This window comes from Cetorhinus maximus, chromosome 22, assembly GCF_964194155.1.
Source record: "Cetorhinus maximus chromosome 22, sCetMax3.hap1.1, whole genome shotgun sequence".
Taxonomy (NCBI): Eukaryota; Metazoa; Chordata; class Chondrichthyes; order Lamniformes; family Cetorhinidae; genus Cetorhinus; species Cetorhinus maximus.
This window is the reverse complement of record NC_135900.1, coordinates 13,124,946-13,148,012: the sequence shown is the minus strand read 5'-3', so window position 1 is coordinate 13,148,012 and position 23,067 is coordinate 13,124,946. Positions and strand designations below refer to the sequence as shown.

Sequence of the window (23,067 nt, the reverse complement as noted above, 5' to 3'; positions counted from 1 at the left end):
CATTGAATGTCAAGGGGTGATGGTTAGATGTTCTCTTGTTGGAGATGGTCATTGCCTGGCACTTGTGTGGCGCGAATGTTAGTTGCCATTTGTCAGCCCAATTCTGGATGTTATCCAGGTCTTGCTGCATTTGAACATGGACTGCTTTAGTACCTGAGGAGTTGCGAATGGTGTTGAACATTGTACATTCATTGACAAACATCCCAACTTCTGACCTTATGATGGAGGGAAGGCCATTGATGAAGCAACTGACAATGGCTGGGCCTAGGACACTACCCTGAGGAACTCCTGCAGTGATGTCCTGGAACTGAGATGGTTGACCTTCAACAACCACAACCATCTTTTGCTAGGTATGACTCCAACCGGCAGAGAGTTTTCCCCCGATTCCCATTGACTCCCGTTTTGCTAGGGCTTCTTGATGCCACACTCGGTCAAATGCTGCCTTGATGTCAAAGGCAGTCACTCTCACCTCACCTCTGAAGTTCAGCTCTTTTTTCCACGTTTGAACCGAGGCTGTAATGAGGTCAGGAGCTGAGTGACCCTGACGGGACCCAAACTGAGTGCCATGAGCAGACTATTGCTAAGCACCTGCCACTTGATAGCACTGTTGATGACCCCTTCTATCACTTTACTGATAATTAAGAGTAGTCTGATAGGGTGGTCATTGGCTTGGTTGGATTTGTCCTTTTTGTGTACAGGACGTATTTGGGCAATTTTCCATGTTGCCAGGTAGATGCCAGCATTGTAGCTGTACTGAAAGCAAGTGTGCAGGTGCAGCAAGCAGTTAAGAAGGCAAATGGTATGTTGGCTTTCATTGGAAGATGACTTGTGTACAGGATCAAGATGTCTTACTGCAGGTGAGACCACACCTGGAGTATTGTATGCAGTTTTGGTCTCTTTACCTAGAAAGGATATACTTGCCAGAGAGGGAGTGCAGCGAAGGTCCACCAGACTGATTCCTGGGATGGCAGGATTGTCGTTTAAAGAGAGATTGTGCCAACGAGGCCTATATTCACTGGAGTTTAGAAGAATGAGAAGAGATCTAATTGAAACATATAAAATTCTAACAGGGATGGACAGATTATGCAGGAATGATATTCCCTCTGGCTGGGGGTGTTTAGAACAAGGGGTCACAGTCTTAGGATATGGGGTAGACCATTTAGGACTGAGATGAGGAGAAATTTCTTCACTCAGAGGGTGGTGAACCTATGGAATTCTCTACCGCAGAAGGCTATAGAGGTCAAGTCACTGAATATATTTAATAAGGAAATAGCTAGATTTTTGGACTCTAATAGCGTCAAGGGGTAGGAGGAGAACGCAGAAGCATGGCGTTGAGACAGAGGATCAGCCATGATCATATTGAATGGCGGAGCAGGTTCAAAGGGCCGAATGACCTACTCCAATTTTCTATATTTCAGTGAAACAGCTTGGCTGGGGGTGCGGCAAGTTCTGGTATTGCCGGAATATTGTCAGGGCCTATAGCCTTTGCAGTATCCAGTGCCTTCAGCTGTTTCTTTATATCAGCTGGAGTGAATGAAGTTGGCTGAAGACTGGCATCTGTGATGCTGGGGACCTCCGGAGTAGGCTGAAATGGATTATCCACTCATTAACCAGAATTAAAGAATGCACGTAGTATTCACAAAAAAGTTGATGTATTGAATGCACAAATGTGGTAAATGGGTATGATTTAATTGCCATTACGGAGAGGTTGCTACAGGGTGACCAAGGTTGGGAACTGAATATCCAAGGATATTTGACATTTAGGAGGAAAAGGCAAAAAGGAAAAGGAGGTGGGCGTAGCACTCTTAGTAAGGGACGAGATCAGTACATTAGTAAGAGAGGACATTAGATCGAAGAACCTAGATGTAGAATCAATTTGGGTGGAGCTGAGAAACAGCAAGGGGCAGCAGACATTGGTGGGAGTTGTTTTTGCCCACCAAACAAGTGCTTATATTGGGCACGGTATAAATCAGGAAGTTAGAGATGCATGTAACGTGGGTAATACAGTAATAATGGGCGACTTCAATTTACACATGGACTGGGTTAGCCAAATCAGCACTAATGCTGTGGAGGAGGAATTCCTGGAGTGTGTACGAGATGGGTTTCTGGAGCAGTGCTCCAGATCGGGCTACTTTGGATTGTGGTGTGTAATGAGAAAGGGCTAATTAAAACCTTGCTGGAAAGGAGCCTTTGGGAAATAGTGACCATAATATGATAGAATTTTGTATTAAGTTTGAATGTGAAATAATTCATTCTGAATCTAGGGTCTTAAACCTGAAGAATAGAAATTATGAAGGCATGAAAGGCAAATTGGCTATGTTGGATTGAGAAAATACACCAAAAGGTTTGTCGTAGACATACAATGGCTAGTATTCAAAGAAATACTACATGGTCTATAACAGATATACAGGTAGTAGCATAGTGGTATTGTCACTGGACTAGTGTTCTAGAGACCCAGGGTAATGCTTTGGGGACCCGGGTTCGAATACCACCACGGCAAATGGTGAAATTTGAATTCAGTACAAATCTGGAATTAGAAGTCTGATGATGACCATGAAACCATTGCCGATTGTCGCAAAAACCCATTTGGTTCACTAATGCCTTTATGGAATGAAATCTGCTGTCCTTACCAGGGGTGGCCTGCATGTGACTCTAGACCAACAGCAATGTGGTTGACTCTTAAATGCCCTCTGAACGAGGGCAATAAATGCTGGCCTAGGCAGCGACACCCACATCCCATGAACGAATTTTTAAAAATCAACCATGGTTAACGAAAGAAGTTTGCATTAGATCAAAGGAAGTGGCTTATAAGGATACAAGAAAAACTGGTAAGCCTGAGGGAGTAATTTAGAACCCAGCAAAGGAGGACCAAGAAACTGATAAAGAAAGGAAAAAGAGAATATAAATGCAAACTAGTGAGGAACATAAAGGTGGACATATAAGCTTCTTTAGGTATGTGAAATGGAAAAGGTTAGCTAGGACAAATGTGGGCGCATTACAGGTGGACACTGGAGAATTTATAGTGTTGAACAGGGAAATGGCTGAGAAGCTAAGGTTGATAAATCCCCTGGACCAGATGAGCTTCATCCCAGAGTGTTGAAGGAGGTGGCTAGACAGAGAGTGCATTCATTAGTGGTTACCTTTCAAAATTCTACAGATTCTGGAAAGGTTCCTGCAGACAGGAAAGTAGCAAATGTAACCTCACCAATTAAGAAGTACAGACGAGGGAGAATGGAGAACTACAGACCTGTTAGTTTGACGTCAGTATTAGGGAAAAGGATGTGAAAACTAGACATTTTAGAAAAGAATGGTAAAATTAGGCAGAGTAACCATGGATTTATGAAAGGGAAATCATGTTTGATAAATTTGTTGGGAGTTTTTTGAGGATATTACTTGTTGCATTGATAAAGGAGAACCTGTGGATGTGGTGTATTTAGATTTTCAGAAAGCTTTTGAGAAGGTCCCACACAGGAGTTAGTAAATAAAATTAGAGCGCATGGAATTGGGGGAAATATCCTAGTATGGATTGAAAATTGGTTAACAGACAGAAAGCGGAGAGTAGGAATAAACAGATCATTCTCAAGATGGCAGGCTGTTACTAGTGGGGTACCGCAAGGATCAGTGCTAGGTCCACAGCAGGTCACAACCTATGTAAATGATTTGGATGTGGGGACCAATTGTAATATTTCCAAATTTGCTGATGATGTGAAATGGTAGGAGCATAAGTTCTGAGGAGGATGCAAGGAGGCTTCCAGAGGAGTTGGACAGGCTAAGTGAATGGGCTAGAACATGGCAGATGAAATATAATGTGTGAAATTATTCACATTGGTAGAAAAAAACAGAAAGGTGGAATAGTTCTTAAATGGTGAGAAGTTGGGAGGTGCGGATGTCCAAAGGGACCTGGGTGCCCTTGCTCGTGAGTCACTAAACGTTAGCATGCAGATGCAGCAAGCAATTGTCGCTTGCCTGCCCACCAAGCAAAGCCGGTCCACTATCTACAAGGCATAAGTCATGAGTGCGATGGAATACTCTCCACTTGCCTGGATGAGTGCAGTTCCAACAACGCTCAAGGACAAAGCAGCCCGCTCGATTGGCACCCCGTCCACAAACACTCTCACCCTCCACTACCGATGCACAGTGGCAGCAGTGTGTACCATCTACAAGATGCACTGCAGGAACTCACCAAGGCTCCTTAGCACCTTCCAAACTCATGACTACTACCACCTAGAAGGACAAGGGCAGCAGACACATGGGAACATCACAACCTGGAAGTTCCCCTGTAAGCCACTCATCATCCTGACTTGAAAATATATCACCATTCCTTCACTGTCACTGGGTCAAAATCCTGGAACTTCATCCCTAATAGCACTGGGGGCACCTGCACACATGAACTGCAGCGTTTCAAGAAGGCAGCTCACCACCACCTTCTCAAGGGCAATTAGGGCTGGGCAATAAATGCTAGCCTAGGCAGCGATGACCACATCCCGTGAATGAATAAAAGAAAATTAGAAAGGCAAATGGTGTGTTGGCCTTCATCGTAATGGGATTTGAATGCAGGAATTAATATGTCTTGCTGCAGTTGTATAGATCCTTGCTGAGACTTCACCTGGAGTATTGTGTACAGTTTTGGTCCCCTTATCTAAGAAGGGATATACTTTCCATAGAGGGAGTGCAATGGAGATTCACAAGATTAATCCCTGGGATCTCGGGATTGTTTTGTGAGTAGAGATTGAGGAGACTGGGTCTGTATTCCCTAGAGTTTCGAAGAATGAGGGGTGACCGAATTGAAAGTTGCAAAATTCTTACAGAGCATCACAGGGTAGATGTTGATGAGATATTTCCCCTGGCTGGTGAGTCTAAAACCAGGGGACATAACCTCAGGATAAAGGGTAGTCCATTTAAGACTAAGATGAGGCATTGAATCTTTAGAATTCTCTACCTCAGAGGGCTGTGGAAGCTTAATCACTGAACATGTTCAAAACAGATATCGTTAGATTCCTGAATACTAATGACATCATGGAATATGGAGAGAGTGCGGGAAAGTGGCATTGAGGTAGATATCAGCCATGACCTAATTGACTGGCGGAGCAGGCTCGACGGGCTGATTAGCCTAGTCCTGTTCCTATGATTCTTGATTCCTCCCCCCTTGGGAACAATTTCTCCCTATCTACTCTGTCCAGATCCCTCGTGATTTTGAACACCTTTATCAAATCTCCTTTCAACCTCCTCCTAAGGAGAACAATTATGACTTCTCCAATCTATCTACATAACTGATATTCTTCACCCCTGGAATCATTCTCATGAATCCTTTCTGCACCCTCTCTAAAGCCTTCACATCCTTCCTAAAGTGTGTTAACCAGAACTGGGCACAGTGCTCCAATTGAGGCCGAATCAGTGTTTCATATAGCTTTGTCATCGCTTCCTTGCTTTTGTACTGTCTGCCCCTATTGATAAAGCCCAGGATCCTGTATACTTTATTAACAATCTTCTCAAACTGGTCTGCCACCTTCAGTGATTTGTGCACATATGCACCTAAGTCCCTTTGCTCCTGCATCCCCGTTTGTATAGTACCCTTTATTTGATATTGTATCTCTGCGTTCTTCCTACCAAAATCAATCACTTCACATTTCTCTGTATTAAATTTCACCTGACACTTGTCAGTCCATTCCACCAACCTGTCTTCCTTTTGCAATTTAATATTCTACTCTACACAACTCACATACTTCCAAGTTTTATGTCATCTGCAAATTTTGAAATTATGACCAATACATAAGTCTAGTTCATTATTATATATCAGGGAGAGCAGGGGTCCTAACACCGATGCCTGGGGAACTCCATTACAAACCTTCCTCAAATCTAATAACCAGCTGTTCACTCTGTTTCCTGTCACTCAGCCAATTTCATATCCATGTTGCTACTATCCTTAAATTCCATAAGCTCTAACTTTGTTCACAGGCCTGTTTGTATTTTATTAAATGCCTTTTGGAAGTCCATGTACACCACATCACAAGCATTAATCCTCATCAAACCTCTTTGTTACCTCATCAAAAAACTCCCAAGTTAGTTAACAAGATTTGCCCTTGACAAATTCTGTTCACATCTTTCCATGCAATAAAAAGGATGCATAAGGCTCATCTTATGCATTCATCCCTTACCCCAGGGTTCCAAATACTCATTCCATACAAGATAGCAATTTACCTGTGCTTTGATTAATCTACTAGAATACCTTCATCATTAGGACTTGCAGCAGTTAAAGAAGGAAGCTCACCTCCACCTTCTTGAAGAAAATTAAGGATGGACAATCTTGTCCACTTTGGAAGGCCAATTGTAAATTGGATGACGGACGGTTTTGTTCAGACTTCAAGTCTGATCCCGACCTTATCTCAGCTCATCAAGTGACCTGTTTTCATTCTAACTTTGACCTTTTCACCTTGCCCTCACCCATCAAGCTCATCCAAGCTTCAGAAAAAAAATCTTTCTTTGACCGAGGCATTCTACAACTCCCTGACTGTACACTGATTTTTGTAATTTCACACCTTTGTGAACGCCTCTTTTTTTAAACCTGTTTCTCCTGCCTACCTTTTAACCTCCATTTTAAAAAATACCTCATTAATTATCTCACTGAGGACTCTTATCAAGCAATAGTTTTCACTTCTTACCAATGTTTTTAAAGAATACACAAAATGCAGAATGTTTAGCTTTCTTTGGCAAACGTGAACATGGCTAACTCTTATGTTTAGCTTTCAGGTTTACACTTCTCACAAAGGATCAACTCTGAAACCATAACGAATCCTTTCTCTTTACAGATGTTGACTGACTTGTATCTTTCCCAACAATTTCTGTTCTTATTTCTGATGGGTTGTTGGCTTAGTGGCTTTTTCTTTCCATGTTAAATAAGAACCCGTCTTCCTGCAAAGCCATGTTTTATTATAGATCTCGTGGGTGAGCTTGCCAGTTTGACCGAAGTCTAATACATTGGTTGTTAAGTTGAACTGTCTCATTGTCCGTTGTTCCATCAGAAGGAGTTACTAAAGGGGAACTAATCTCAAGTGATAAGGCTTTTGCTTTCTTCGCCCTTCACTGAGTTAAATCTTTCCTCCAGCAATTTACTTTGTTCAGTTACCTAGACCATCTGGTTTATCAAGAAACATCAGAGCTGTATTTACAGTAATCAAACGAAGAGAACAGATAAATGCAATAAGTAACTTCACCTTATAGGATTTAACGTCTCTTTAAACCTGGTTGATATGGTAACTGTTTCGCAATGAATAGAATTATCAGTTGTGCTTTTAATTTCCACTGTACGTGTTGCATCTGTTGACTTGTTAGCACTGCTGTTTACTCTTTGGAGAACAATTAAGAAAGCCTAGAGTATTCAATATTTGTAAATGTGAATTAAACTCTTGATTGAAAATCGTGATTTACCTGTCTTTATTGGTTTTGTTTACAGGGGTTCTCAGTTGCAAGTTGAGATAGATCACTGCACAATAGTATAGTAGTTTGTCCAGAGATTGAAAAATTACCTCACGCACTGTTGTTGCTTTTATCTCCAATCATAGCCAGAACAACCCCAGTAATGACTTTTCCTTCTGCTCCAGACACTTCTTATCTCTCTGAATTCCACCATGGATTTGTCCTTGCCCTGCCCCCTTCCCCCACTTACTCCTCAACTACAAGCTCTCCTTGGTAACTAAAATTAGAACCAGCTCAAATTCATGCTCTCATCCATTTAGTGTATGCTTTTCTGACTCTGGACAGGTGCTCAGTTGACATCTCAACACACTACTTAAAAACTAGGTGTGCTGTTATTTTCACTGCTTATTAGTCATCCAACTCCTTACATTGACAGGAGTACAAGCACTTTTTTGCCACACAGCCAGAGCTGACCCAGCTGCATTGTGGACTAACTTACAGAAGTTCAGGGTAACTAATTGGTAAGCCTGTTGAGATAAATTTATTTGTTAATTTACATAAGCTTATCTTTTACCTTTGATTTTTTTTTAGTGTTTAAGTAATACCCCGCCACTGACAGAATACTTTCTGTCTGGTGAGTACCTGGATGAGTTAAATCATGACAACCTACTAGGAATGAAAGGAGAAATAGCTAATGCTTATGCAGATCTCATCAAGCAGATGTGGTCAGGAAAATATAGCTATGTTACACCAAGGGCATTTAAGGTATGTATTAAAACATGAAATAAAGACTTGACTGTAGCCATTTGTATTTAACCCTTTGATATAGCTGGATGGAAAGTTTAATGCAGATTGTTTTACAAGTGTCCAGGTCTAAGGCAAAAAAATTTTGTTCATGCACAATATAAAGTGTATACCCAAACGGGGCTGTGGTTGTACTATAAGCCCCTTGAACAGAATGTACAGTACTACATCAAGACAGACCAAACACCTGATGTAGTTGTCTACATCAATCTATACCAAAGGCTTTGGACACTGCAAAATGCTACAAATTTCATGTGTGCAGTGGGGTAAAATGTTCAAACATGAGGCTGAGACTTACCATGTGTGCCTTGGGCTCAGAAAATACACCTGTACATGTGGAATGCCTTCTGCATTATTCACAAGTTATTGTCAGGAGTTGGGGGGCCTCCAAAGATGGGCTGTTTGCCTCTCTGAATAACCATCAATTCCTGTATTTCTGACCAACAGTTGTGACCATGTCAGTATCACAACCAGAATGTCTCTTTTCCTCAACGCAGATTTTCTGCATATGTTTCTCCTGATCTCAAGTACCTCAAAACATTGAACAAAAATGACCTTTGTACCTCCTTACTGGGCACTGCAAATTGAGTTTCTCTTAATCAAGGGATCTCCTCTCTTATCTGGGGGTCAAGCATTGCATCTGAACCCAAAGACACCCTGATATTTGGCCTGATTATTGAAAGGCAATGTCAGATTAGGGTTCTTTGCCTCAGTGGCAGATGTCTTAATTAGTTACAACAGAACAATCCACCATTACAGCTTAAAACACAAAATGGCAAGAGCTCGTACAGTGATGCTCTGTTCTGTTAGTTCCTGCTCATCATGAGCTACATCGGATAAGGTAAAATGGTATTGTAAAAAGGGAGGGAAATGGAACTGTTAGCAGCTCGAGCCCACACAGATATCTTTTCTGTTCTTTTTCTGATTTCAGTTTTCTTGATATCCCAGCATCTGTTCAACATTGGAGTTCACAGCAGTTAGTTCAGCCTTTTGTGATCCATGTGCACTTGGTATTTCATTTTATGACAAGTATGTGGGACTAATGTTGACAGTACTCCTCCTGTTTCTATTTAAGTTCTTGCTGAAATTTTTCACTTTTGTGGGGACATTATAATTGGATGGTTAACAGTTTATATTTGTTCCCTTGTTTTAGACGCAAGTGGGTCGCTTTGCTCCTCAGTTTTCTGGCTACCAGCAACAGGACTCTCAAGAATTGCTTGCTTTTCTTCTTGATGGCTTACATGAAGATTTGAATAGGATTAGAAAAAAACCATACATTCAACTCAAAGATGCAGAAGGGCGACCTGATGAGGTACAACCAGTTACAATTTTTCTTCATGATTTAGGGAGGAGCTACGGTTAATGCTTATATTGTTGTTGAAGGTGAACTGTGTTCTCTGGAGAAGTGCTTTCAATGTGAAATATTCTCCTTCCCCATTCACTTCATTGTTAAAATTGGTGTTTAGGGCTCCAAAGTGATGGTAAAGCATCAGTGCCAACTCGGACTAGTTAGCCTCTGATCCCACAGTGAGAGCTTTTCGTTAACAGACCCAAAACGCATGTCAGCAGAATGGCTTTCTTTTGGCTAAGCGAATGGTAGGTTCCCAGCAAGATTCAACAATTGTTAAATGTAGTTCTGCCTCCTTGCAGGTAGGAGATTAAATAAAGCGTTTGAAAAAGTTAAAAGTATTTTATATTAATGGTTGTTCGATCCCTTCTACCTCCTCCCCCAAATGATCCTATTTGCATGTTTTATCAATTTTTATTCACATGTCCTGGGCAATTAACGGCATGAATTATCATGAAACAGAGGTGTATGTTTCAGGTCACCCATATCGTTTTGCTGTCCAAATCATATTTCTGATACAATCCAAAGATTCTTGCTGTCTGGCATCAGTCACTATGACTGCTGAAATTGTGCAATTAAATGCCGAAATGTTGAGAGTAATGAATGGAACTTGCGATGCATGTGAAGCCAGGGTAATTTTGAGAAATTCCGTGAAACAAAAACTTCTTTCTTTCATGGATGTATTTAAGTGAAGCTGGATAATTAAAAGAAATTTAAAAAAAGGAGTAGGAGATTGTGCTGATAGGATTAGATGGAGTAGGGTGGGAGGAGGTTCGTCTGGAACATAAACCAGTAGGGCTGCATAACTTGTTTCTGTGTTGTAAATTCTGTGTAATATAGAAAGAGCCCCAGCTTTAAGTATTTTTGGTCAGAGGGAAATGATCATTGTCAAGTAGTCAATTATAGATGAGTAAGTGGCACTTTGTCCTCTGAAACCTGTCTCATTTTGTTTTCTTTTTTGAAGGTGGTTGCCAAGGAGGCATGGGAAAATCACAGGAAACGGAATGATTCTATCATTGTTGATATTTTCCATGGTCTTTTTAAATCTACTCTTGTTTGCCCTGAATGTTCGAAGGTTTCTGTGACATTTGACCCATTTTGTTACTTAACACTTCCTTTGCCCTTGAAAAAAGAACGCACTTTGGAGGTTTTCCTCGTCAGAATGGAACCACTCACCAAGCCAATGCAGGTATGAGAAGCATGGTTTAACTCTCCCAATTGTACTGGAGAATGGGTTTGGCAGCTTTTTAGTCATTGTTGTGATTACATTTTTTAATACAGAAAGTAGTCATCAGTCCAAACACCAGATTCAATAACAGCTTGTATTTATGTACTATTTCCGATGTATAAGATGTTCTGAAGCCCTTGACAGAGAAGTCAGATGAGATGAATGGGCTTCAGGCCACATTTGATGAGATAAATTATTCAGAATAGAAGTAAAGGTCAAAAAGTTGGGGTTTGAAGGCAGAGAAGCACAGAGGCAGGTTAGGTTTGATTCCAGAGAGAAGAGATGGAGCATTCTGTCATTAATGGTAAAGCAAAGAAAGTGGGGTGTCTGAGACAATAGGTAGTGCACTAGCTTTGATGAGGATTTCTCACAATAATCCAATTTATTAGTTTGTCTCTGTATTCACTGAACACTTCAAAACCATTGTATTAAAAAGCCTTTAATCCTTTTTCTGTCTGTTAACAAAAAAGCAGACCGATAGGCACAGATAGCTACCAGAAGAATTAGTTTTGTTAAAGAGAAAGCTATAGCGGCTTTCACAAAGGCAAAATGTGAGAAATATTGGAGTAGTTGGGAAGTTTGAGACTAGGCAGCATGGTCTAAATATTAGAGCCTGGCCTTTCAGGAAATAATTCTACATACAAATGGTGGTAGAAGTTTGGAACTCTCTTTGGCAAATGGCAATTGATACTAGATCAATTAATTTGAAAACTGAAATTTATAGAGTTTTGTTCGTCAAATGCTTAAGTGCAGAGGGATCTGGGTGTCCTCGTGCATGAATCGCTGAAAGCTAGTATGCAGGTACAGCAGGTAATAAGGAAGGCAAATGGAATTTTGGCATTTATATGGAATAGAGTATAAAAATAGGGAAGTGTTGTTGCAACTGTACAAGGCATTGGTGAGACCTTACCTGGAGTACTGTGCACAGTTTTGGTCCCCTTACTTGAGGAAGGATGTAGTTGCATTGGAGGCAGTTCAGAGGAGGTTCACTAGATTGATTCCAGAGATGTGGGGCTTGTCTTACAAGGAGAGATTGAGCAGTTTAGGCCTATACTCACTAGAGTTTAGAAGGATGAGAGGAGATTTAATTGAGGTATATAAGATGCCAAAGGGGATAGACAAAGTAGACGTGGAGTGGATGTTTCCCTTTTCATAGGGCATTCTAGAACGAGAGGCCATAGTTTTAGGCTAAGGAGTAGTAGATTTAAATCAGAGATGAGGAGGAATTACTTTTCTCAAAGGGTCGTGAATCTGTGGAATTCATTACCTCAGAGTGCAGTGGATGCTGGAATGCTGAATAAATTTAAGGAGGAGATAGACAGATTTTTAATTAGTAATGAGTTGAAAGGTTATGGGGAGAGGGCGGGAAATTGGAGTTGAGGCCAAAATTAGATCAGCCATGATCGTATTAAATGGCGGGGCAGGCTCAAGGGGCTGAATTGCCTACTCCTGCTCCTAGTTCTTATGTTCTTAAAAGTGTTGAAAGATATGGAGCAAAGGTGCTTCTTGCAGTTAGTTGCAGATCAGCCATAATCTTATTAATTGGTAGAGGCGGAACAGGTTCAAGGAACTAAATAACTCCCTCCTGTTCCTATGATATTTATAAGCCCTCTTAAGTCATACACAAGAGCCCACTGTGGGGGTAACATGACGTTCTTTGTATTATGCCAAAATAAGTTGTATTGTTATAATTACGAGTCTAATCATTACTGCCACCTCTGTGCATTCTCCTTGTTGTGAAATAAAGTGGCATAACAATCTATTCTTAGCTTCGTCTCATCAAATGTTTGCTCTATCCACCTTCAGAGAGATTGAAGCAGAACTTGTGTGAAAGGCACATATACCCAGTCCACGAGGAGGATGAATGACCAGCAAGGAATGCTTTGGAATAATCATGTCTCAAGGAAGTGCCTATGGTGTTGACATAAGTTGTTATCCATACCTGTGGATAACATCCCCAAGAAGCAACATGTAGATAAACAGGAGGAGAGGGGGCCAAGTATAGATGCTTTAGGAGGTGCTGTGGTGATAGTACAGGGGAAAAGAGAAGTCGTTACAAGGGAAACTGTAAGCATTAAAAAATGTAACTGCATTTGGAGCAAGTTCATTGGGGGTAGATATAACCCGGGCTATTTTATGGTGACTGAAATTTGTTTATGTAGTTTTTACACTTGAACTTCCACTTGCATGCATTTCACACAAGCACTTTTGCTGATATCAATAACTTAAATAACTGTTTAACTGAAGTTCTTCTTTCTTTTAGTATAAAGTAGTTGTTCCTAAAATCGGCATTATTTCAGATCTGTGTGCTGCAGTGTCTGCTTTATCAGATGTCCCTGCAGACAAAGTAAGATTCTGAGCTATCCCAATTTTGAACAATTTGATTTTTTTTTTTGTTTCTTTTGTCAGAATATTGACATAATTTTCTTGTGCTTTGTATTCAGATGGTTGTCACAGATATATATAATCACCGATTCCATAGAATATTTTCTATGGATGAAAATCTGAGCAGCATCATGGAAAGAGATGACATCTTTGTGTAAGTAATTGTGTAACTCCCAGCTTCCTCTTAGTATAGCATCGTGGGTTGTTTGTCCCAAAGCTTAAATCTTGCCTTTAACAAAATATGTTTAGCACTGTTTGACTGCACATACTTGAACTGAAAGAGAACAACCCTGCAATTACACTGTAAATATCTGGATGCCTAACCCGCTAGTCAGCTGTTAATTTATTTATTTATTTTAAACACGTTTGAAGACTCAAATCTGGCATTTGATATTAATGCTTTGAACTTTTGCCAGATGGACTCCAGATGCAGTTGTATACAAAAGTGTGCATTTCACAAAGCAGAAACTGTGGTGCAGGTAGCCACAGCATGCAATCTTTCACCTCTTCCCCTTTCTCTTGGTTTCACCTTGCCTCCCCTGCCCTCCCTTCCCCAGCCTCCAGGATTGCTATACACAAATTAGCACTCCCACTAAAACAATGGACAAAGAAATTGGCACAACAACTTCTTGTTTTTAATATAGTAGAATGTCCCAAAGCTCTGAAGTAATTATCAAATTTGTTCACTAATAATTGAACTGCAGTTAGATGGCCACACTGCTCTTGAGTGATGAGCTGGTTTTATGATTGGTTGAAACTTGTTTTTACTGTTCAGCTGAAGGGCTGTCTTCTATCATTACTAAACAACAAATATGCACCCGCTCCATATTCATGGTATGCTACAATTACTGTATCTTTGCCTCCAACTCTTTGGAGTCCTTTTTCCACCGAGCCCTTTACTCTTGGCTTTTAAATACTTCAAGTATCCGATAATGCCACATCCAGAGTAGTACACGTCCACCTGTATGTAAGAGAGGCTTCTGCAAGGGACTTAAATTGGAAAATGTGTTTTTTCAAAAATTGCATTTACATAACGCCTTTCACAAGCTCAGGACGTCCTAAGGCGCTTGAAGTACAGCCAATTTAAGTATCTTTCAAGTGCCATCACTGTTGTAAGCAAAGCTATAATCAAGTTTAGATCTTCCTATTGTTGCATTGATTACACACTTAATTCATTATTACAGTATCACAGAATTGCTATCATTTTACAATATCTATGAATCTACATGACATTCTAACATTTTTCAGACCAGCTTGCAGACAATGCCATGAATATTCCACCAGAGGGAGTTTGACAGCACATTGATGCAAGAAAGGCTTACATTTATATTGCATGGTCTCGTGTCTCTTGGTGCTCTCCTTACATTAGTGAGGTGACAGTTATATGCAAGCATGACTATCTATTGTACACAGCCAGATCCAAAGTAAAGCAATAAAGATGAACGAGAAGTTGATCAGTTTTAAGGGCGTTTGTTAAGGGGGAGGGAGGATAAGTTGACCAGATACCAGGAACACACTGTCCTCCACTTCAACTGTGCCTTATGATCTTTTGATGTGCACTTAAACCAGCAGAACAGCTAGACAGGACCTTGATTGTAGCTTCTCATCCGTAGGACAGCACCCCCAACAATGCAGCATTTTTTCAGTATTGTACTTAAGTGCCAGCCCCTTGAGTGGGGCTTGAACCCACATTCCCTGGCTTATAGGCGAAGGAGCATTACCCAACTGAACCAAACTAACAGTTGCTGCTAAGCCACAAACACCACTGTTCATTTTTTGTTCAATGTTTTAAAACTCAGGATAATTTATTAATTATTTGACTTCAAACATACCAATTAAATTCAATATTATCAAAGGATTAAATGAAGTTATCTAAAATATGGTAGAAATGTAGAAAGGTTGATTCTAGTAATTATGATTTATTCAAACCTTAAGTTAAAAGGGCAGCTATTTGCTGTGAAAAGACAGTTATTCCTCATGTTTCATTGCCCCCAGCTGATGTGCTGTTTGGGTTCTCTAATGGTGTCATTTCAAGGTATTTTAATGAGTTAGTAGTTTTTTTAATTCTGTTCACTAATTTCATCTTATTTAAAGTAACATAGCTTTGTCAAGCAATGAACTGTCCGTTTGTTTAACCACATGCCGCAATTGAGAATGATATGGGCCATTTCAGTTCTTTACCCCCTCCAGTGATTAACGTTAGAACTTTATAAGACCAATAACTGATTTTGTTTTTTTTAGGAAGATAATGCACAATGTAGCAACATTTTTTTTTTGTTACTGTAGTTTTGAAGTAACTGGCAGTAGGACAGATGACACAGACACTGTAGTGATTCCGGTGTATTTACGTGAGAAGTATCGGCAGCCGAGCTATAGCCACCATGGCAGCGTGTGTTTGTTTGGCCAACCCTTTATGATATCTGTGCCCAGAAACATAACTGAGGAAAAGCTTTATAACCTATTACTGATGAAAATGTGGTAAGTATCTGGTCACTGATTATTCTCATTATTCTGAAATCTTTTATGTTCATCCTGTCAGAACGCATGGTGTTTGGTTTGGCTCCTTACAATTGATTAAAGATAAGAGCAGTGTGATGAAACCAACTTAGATGGAGCATTGATTGACTTACAAGTTACTTTTGTTCATGTTTATCCTTTGTCAGAAAGGTGTGATGGACTTGCTTGAATCTATAAATAAACATGACTTTCTGGCTAGAGGCAGAGTTTTAATAACCAAGGACAACAGCCAAATATAAACACTCAGACCTACACAGAACATTGTCCTATTGCTGCCAGCAAATGCAATCACTCGCCTAGCTAGATAAAGAAACCAATATAACTTCTACAGAGAGTAAAAAGGAAAGAAAGATTTGCATTTCTGTAGTGCCTTTCACAGCTTCTGGACATCCCAAAGCATTCTACAGCCAATTTTTGAAGTGTAGTTACTGTTGTAGGAAAACTTAAGTTTGGTAGCATCAATATGTATCCTCTGCCATCTCTATGTATTCCAGTTGCTGGTTCTGCACTCGTGAAATCGTCATTCCCGGCTGCACCATGTTCATGTAGATGAGTTAAAGGTGGATCTCCTGATGCGGCAAAACACACACAAGCATAGGAGACAAGAGTAGGGCATTTGATTATTAGAGTGTCTACTTGTAGGAGCTTGCGATGGCACGCATGTTGTTGTACTTTACCTTTAGGACTGGATTTGAGCATATTTTTGGCCTGTCTCTAGTAAATAGCTGTTTTTGAAATAGAAGTGCTAGCAACACTCAGCTGAAAAGTCAGCATCTGTGGGGGTGACGGGGAAAGACATTTAAGGTTTTCATTATGGACCTTTCAGCAACAACAAACAAAAACTTGCATTTCTGTTGCATCTTTAACGCATCTTTAAACTTCCCAAGGTGCTTAACAGGACTATAATCAAACAACATTTCACAACCAGCCACATGAGATAATGGGACAGGTGACCAAAATCTTGGTCAAAGCAGAAGGTTTTAAGGAGCATCTTAAAGGTGGAGTGAGGTAGAGGGGCTTGGGGTGGAGGCTGAAATCCAGGCTTGAAGACCTAGGTAGCTAAAGACATGGCTGTCCATGGTGAGTAATTCAGCAGAACTCAGACCCCACACTTGAGATGTTACTTTGCCTGTTTTCTCCACAGACGCTGCCTGACCTGCTTAGCTTTTTCTGCATTTTGTGCTTTTTTTTTCAAATTTCCAGCAATTTTTTCTTTCATTTTGTGTATTAGTGAAATGAGTTTGGGTCATCGTAGTCTTTCTCCCTAGTGGGTATTTATCTGCACCTCAGCTGCCACCATCCAACACAATTTAACCAAAGGTATTCCATTTCTATCAGAATGATTGCTGTAAACAATGTTGCATTGATGTTAATTTAAGAATTAATGCAATTGATCATGGTGCTAGACTGAAGAATTGAGGTTTCTTTGGGCCGTAAGGATACAGAACAATAGAACCATAGAAAAGTTACAGCACCGTAATCTTCTGCATGAGAATCATACAGCAACAATTCTTAAGTTCAAGTCTTTTTTTTGCATTTCTTTCAAGTACATATTAATCAGTAGTCAATAAAAAGTTTCTGATATATCTCTTTTTTTGGTTCCTGCTTTTTGATTCCAGCCGATATGTTAGAACCTTCAATGAAAATGAAGATGAAGAAAGCCTTCATTTTTCCAAAGACCTTGGTATCAATGGCAATGGGCAAAATGGTGTACATGAGGAGGGATCTCCAAGTAAGACTCGAGTGTTTCTAACTTGGTAATGTCAATATTTAGTCATAGTACTTGCGTGCAAGAAATAAATTTGTGCTTAAGTTACAGTAACTTGCATTTATGTAGTGCCTTTAATGTGGTAAAACACCTCTAGGTCCTTCATAGGAGATATTAGAGAAGCTGACCAAAAGGTTGGTCAAAGAGGTAGGTTTTACGGAGTGCCTTAAAGGAGGAAAGAGTGGTAGAGATGCAGAGGTTCTAGGAGGGGAGGTGTAGAGCTTAGGGTCTTGGCAGCTGAAGGCATGCCTGACAGTGGTGGAGCTATGCAAATCGAGGATGTGCAGGAGACCAGAATTCAAGGAACGCAGAGATCTCAGAGGGTGGTGAGTTTGAAAGAGATCAGAGATAGGAGAGGGACGAGGTCATGGAGGGATTGGAAAACCAGGATGAAAATTTTGCAATCGAGGTGTTGTTTCGCCAGGAGCCAATGCAGGCCAGCAAGCACAAGGGTGATAGGTGAATGCAACTTAGTGTAAGTTAGGATATGGGCAGCAGAACTTTGGATGACCTTAACTTTGAGGTGAAAGATGGGAGGTCGGCTAGGAATGCATTGGAATAGTCAAGTTTTGCAGTACTGTTGTTCAGATGAAGAATAATTTAGAACCCTGGTATGATTTTTTTTTTATAATCTGCATTAGATACTAAAGTTTACAGCACCCAATGCTCCAATAAATGTTACAACAAAAGAAGACAACTTTTACCCATGTTTGATACTGCTCTGTTTTTGTCCATGTACCATTTAGGCTGTCAAATGGTGTAACCCTGACTGATTATTTAGGCTGATTAGATCTACAGGCAAGTGAAATAATTAAGACTCAGAATTAAGTTATTGGCATTGACTAACACATTTTAAAAAACGCAATTTGTCATATTGATAATTGTAGGTAAGCTGAATGAATGTTGTCTTGTTTCATTCTGAGAAAAGTTTAAAGTTCACTGTGAGAGCTTGAGAACAGGGCTGTGCCATTTTGCTGTTTGTTTCAGAGTTGATGTACAGAGTTTCTTGACATTAGTTTCCGCACAGATAGAAATGTGTTATATTTCTTTGGTAAATGGAGGTGTTCTACTGGAATATTTTATTGCCAGTTAAGTTCCCCCCTTTAATTCCGAATCATAGAATTTTACTGTACAACTGGAAGACTTTTGGCTCATTATGATTATGTTGGCTCCTTGAGAGAACTTGTATCGATCCCCATAGAGACCGATAACTCTAAAAAAAATATATGAATTTTCAGTGAATGACTGAAATATCAGTCATGACAACTTCAAGTTTCAGCACTTTTACTGTAACAAACAAACTAAAAGCAACATTGACTAAACAGTATTTCAGTAGGTAACTTATACCCTAAACTATGGAAAAGATTTCCCAATTAATTCTTAAAATGACCAGAATTTCCCCTGCCACGGTTACACTTCACTCTGTCCCATAACTGGACAGTTCAGTCTCCAGGAACCAGCCCAAAGCTATTTTTAGCACCTTTCCTTTTCTGGCTAGTGAGGGACGAATTCAAGAGATCTCCTCTAGCCAAAGCTAGGCGAATCTTCCAACTTCTTTTAAAGACTCACGAATATGCACAAGCTTCCACCTGCATCCTGTGCATTGAACAGTATAGACTTGCTGTCCCTCACTCTCTTTTTCTCTCTTCTCTACGAACATACATATTAGGAGCAGGAGTAGGCCACTCAAACCGTCAAGCCACTCTGGCATTCAATAAGGTCATGGCTGATCTGAATGTAACCTCAACACCACGTTCCCGCCTACCCCCAATTAAGTTTCACCCCCTTGCTTATCAAGAATCTATAAAAATATTCAAACACTCTACTTCCAGCGCCCTTTAAGGAAGAGAATTCCAAAGGCTCATGACCTTCTGAGAGAAAAAAATTTACCCGACCCCCGCCTTTGGCCCACTAGCGGCCACCCAGCCGCCGCCCCTCCCCCTCAGTTTCTCACACGTGCCGCCTCTCTCTTTCTATCCCTGTCTCGCGCAATCCATGCACGCGCTCTCCTATTTGTGCACGTGTTCCGCCTCTCCGCCTCCCTCTCACACGTGTGCTCTGTCCCTTTCATAAGCATTAATTCCCATTTTAAACAAACACAGTGGGATTGGAAATCTATGTACACATCCACGATAAACACGCCTGCACAACGTCAGTAGCTTAAAAGCATTTCATAAGTGACCCTTCAGTTGCTGGATGCTGCCTATCAAGATCACCAAAATCAAATGGGCTCTCCTGTCAGACTATCTGGACATAATCTGTATAGATAATAGCTCATAATGAGTAAGCTCTTTTCATGAGATACTGAGGTGGTTCACCGTCATATGAAGTAACCTGTTGTTATTTAGAATGATTTAAACACATCAAATAAAGTAGAAACAAAGGAATTAAAAATCATTTATCTGCACTTGTTCCTTTATATGTGTCAAGATAGTGTCTTGCTTTGCATTTTGTGTGCATTATAAAAAGCCATATTTTTAATTGACATACTTAAACAGTCTATGTGTAGAAGCTAAATAATAACACGAGATACACATTTGGTAATCTCATTATTACATGGTGTAGGTTAATTCAGCACCCCAATACTGGTTGACTTAGCTCCCTTTGTAAGCTACCTCTCCCTGATGTCACTGGTGCCCCATATTTAAATAAAAATGTTTACAAATGGTTGAAACAATTATGATTAACTTCATTTTAAAAAGAGTTATTGATGGACAACTCATCCTTTAATTTAGTTTTTTAAATCTATTGTCAGAAAAGAATTTTATTAGCTTTCAGTTTGCTGCTCCAACAGCTTGTATTTTTAAAAGAACAAAATGACCTGAATGAGCTACAGATTTCTAATCAGCCCCCATATACCGAACCATGTACAGATGGCCACTGAGGTACTTCATATAAAATGAATTCCCCCTCATTTCCATTCAGAGGGAAAATGTCTATAGGCATCAGACAAATTATTAGATGGAGGCTTATGATTTGAGTTTGCCAAATTGTCTGCATCTGTGAAATTTAACTGCACTGACCTGCTCTGTTCAAAAAAAAAATTGTTGTAACGAGCTAAGTAATTTGTCCAAATGGGGGTTAATCATATTAGTTAAACCTTTCTGCCAACTATAATGGAGCTTTAGTGAAAACTAATCGTCGATAATCAACAGTGAGGAATGTTGTAAGCCCCCCCCAGCATCTTGCTGATCAAACCTTGCAGTTTCTGAATTCTTTAGTGGAGAATTCTACCTTCTTCACTACCTTCACCATCTCCATTTCTTTCAAAATGCATCTTACAGAGAAAGGTATTTTTTAGTTTCAAGCCTTTTTAAATTCTACCTGTACAAAACATGGCTTTCTCTTTGACATTGATAGCTGAGAGCTCCACTGTACAATAAGATAAGTTAAAGCTTATCTTCAGTAAGGGGTGACTGGACATAAAGCTCTGAAGCAAAAGGCAGGTCATTGGAATGAAACCTTGGTGAATGGCAATGATTTTTGCAATCAATTCTTCCTCGGAGCAGGTGAAATGGAGACAGATGAGCAAGATGACGAGTCCAGTCAGGATCAAGAACTTCCTTCTGAGAATGAGAACAGCCAATCAGAGGACTCTGTTGGGGGAGATAATGAGGATTCTGAAAATGGCATCTGCACTGAAGACCCTTGTAAAGGCCAGCTTTTCCAAGGACACAAAAAACAGCTCTTTACATTCCAGTTCAATAATTTGGGAAATACAGATATCAATTACGTCAAGGACGACAGGCAAATCCGATTTGAAGACAGCAGACAAATCAGACTTGATGGTAAATATTAAAGTTGAAACCCTCCCTTTTTCATATAGTGCACTCGGTATACCTGGCAGCTCAGTTGCTTGTTACTGCTAGTTAGAAAGATGCATCAAGTCTGCATAATGCTTGAAATCCCTCAGCTCACCTGGCTGTTACTCAGGAACCTCCTTACTTGTGTCAGCTGTCAGTGAGATTGCTGGTTGGAGAAACAGAAATCAGGAAGCACTGCACCCTATCATTGCCTGCCTCTACTATGCTTTGTAGTGGCATTGACTACAGCACTCAGATGTTTGTGAAGCACGCCATCTTTCTTCCACCAGCCCAGCAGCTGCAACAGGATTTGTAGTGCAGGAGAATTTAGAAGGACTGTGGGAAGTGTGATGAATGTACAGAAACTCATTTCTGTTTCTGTACTAATAGGTAATGCCTGGCCTAAGTGGCCTTTTTTCATGTTTCACTCATGTACTAAACAGTGGCTGCAGCATTGCAGCCAGTTTCCAGCAAAACTCACTGGACATCAATCAGGAGCTAAATCCTGGTGTGTTTTTTTTTAACTTTCCTTCCCAAGCCATGGGATTCTGAGGTGAACTTTGCTGAGATCAACAGAGATCAAACCTGTGACTCACTCACTGAACCATGACCCCAACTTAATAAAGCTAATTGGTTCAGAGTGAAGGAATACTGACCAGGGTTATCTCCCTTAACTAAGTTCATTGTTATGATGATAACTGCACCAAAGAGGCCATGAAAGAATATTGGAATCTCATTTGTTTTAATTGAAGGAGCACTTGCTTTCATGAATGATTTGGCACAATGAAATTGTGGGCGTAAAAAATATACCTTCTGCTGCTTTGCATCCAAGAGCTAGTTTCAGCTTTTAGCTCCTGCATGTGATGAGCTTTTCCAGGTTAAACCATTGACACAAAATCAAAAATCAAACTTTTTTAGCAAATGAAAGTAAGCCTTTCACATTGACATTGTTGAATCCTTGAGTGCGCTTTGAGAAGCCCTGCAGGAGTTCCTCAGGGTAATGTCCTCGCCCCAACCATCTTCAGCTGCTTCATCAATGACCTCCTTCCATCGTAAGGTCAGAAGTGGGGATGTTTGCTGATGATTGCACAATGTTCAGCATCATTTGCGACTCCTCAGATGCTGAAGCAGTCCATGTCCAAATGCAGCAAGACCTGGACAATATCCAGGCTTGGGCTGACAAGTAGCAAGTAACATTCACGCCACTCAAGTGCCAGGCAATGACCATCTCCAACAAGAGAGAGTCTAACCATCGCCTCTTGACGTTCAATGGCATTACCATCACTGAATCCCCCACTATCAGCATCATGGGGGTTACCATTGACCAGAAACTGAACTGGACTAGCCATATAAATACTGTGGCTACAAGAGCAGGTCAGAGGCTAGGAATCCTGCAACAAGTAACTCACCTCTTGACTCCCCAAAGCCTGTCCATCATCCACAAGGCACAAGTCAGGAGTGTGATGGGATACTGCCCACTTCCCTGGATGAGTGCAGCTCCCACAACACTGAAGAAGCTCAACACCATCCAGGACAAAGCAGTCTGCTTGATTGGCACCACATCCACAAACCTTCACTCCCTCCACCACTGACATGCAGCAGCAGTGTATACCATCTACAAAATGCACTGCAGGAATTCACCAAGCCTCCTTAGACAGCACCTTCCAAACCCACTACCATCTAGAAGGACAAGGGCAGCAGATAGATGGGAACACCACCACCTGGAAGTTTCCCTCAAAGTCACTCACCATCCTGACTTGAAAATATATCGCTGTTCCTTCACTGTCACTGGGTCATAATC

At 40.6% G+C, this 23,067-nt stretch overlaps 1 protein-coding gene across 12 annotated transcripts in view; it reads left to right on the top strand.

The window, feature by feature from the left end:
• Positions 1-23,067, top strand: part of usp15 (ubiquitin specific peptidase 15) — a 120,516-nt gene that overhangs the window by 80,407 nt on the left and 17,042 nt on the right. For 6 of the 12 annotated variants that reach the window (XM_078567828.1, XM_078567827.1, XM_078567825.1 and 3 more), the window contains 8 exons: positions 8,005-8,178; positions 9,371-9,529; positions 10,530-10,754; positions 13,057-13,140; positions 13,238-13,332; positions 15,465-15,656; positions 17,315-17,427; positions 20,973-21,251. In XM_078567828.1, the coding sequence (XP_078423954.1) occupies positions 8,005-8,178; positions 9,371-9,529; positions 10,530-10,754; positions 13,057-13,140; positions 13,238-13,332; positions 15,465-15,656; positions 17,315-17,427; positions 20,973-21,251 (1,321 nt within the window). Of the gene's footprint in view, positions 1-8,004; positions 8,179-9,148; positions 9,247-9,370; positions 9,530-9,683; positions 9,814-10,529; positions 10,755-12,599; positions 13,141-13,237; positions 13,333-15,464; positions 15,657-17,314; positions 17,428-18,209; positions 18,262-20,972; positions 21,252-23,067 lie in introns of those variants that run through there. The other 6 variants (XR_013580169.1, XR_013580168.1, XM_078567824.1 and 3 more) reach the window with 5 other exon arrangements.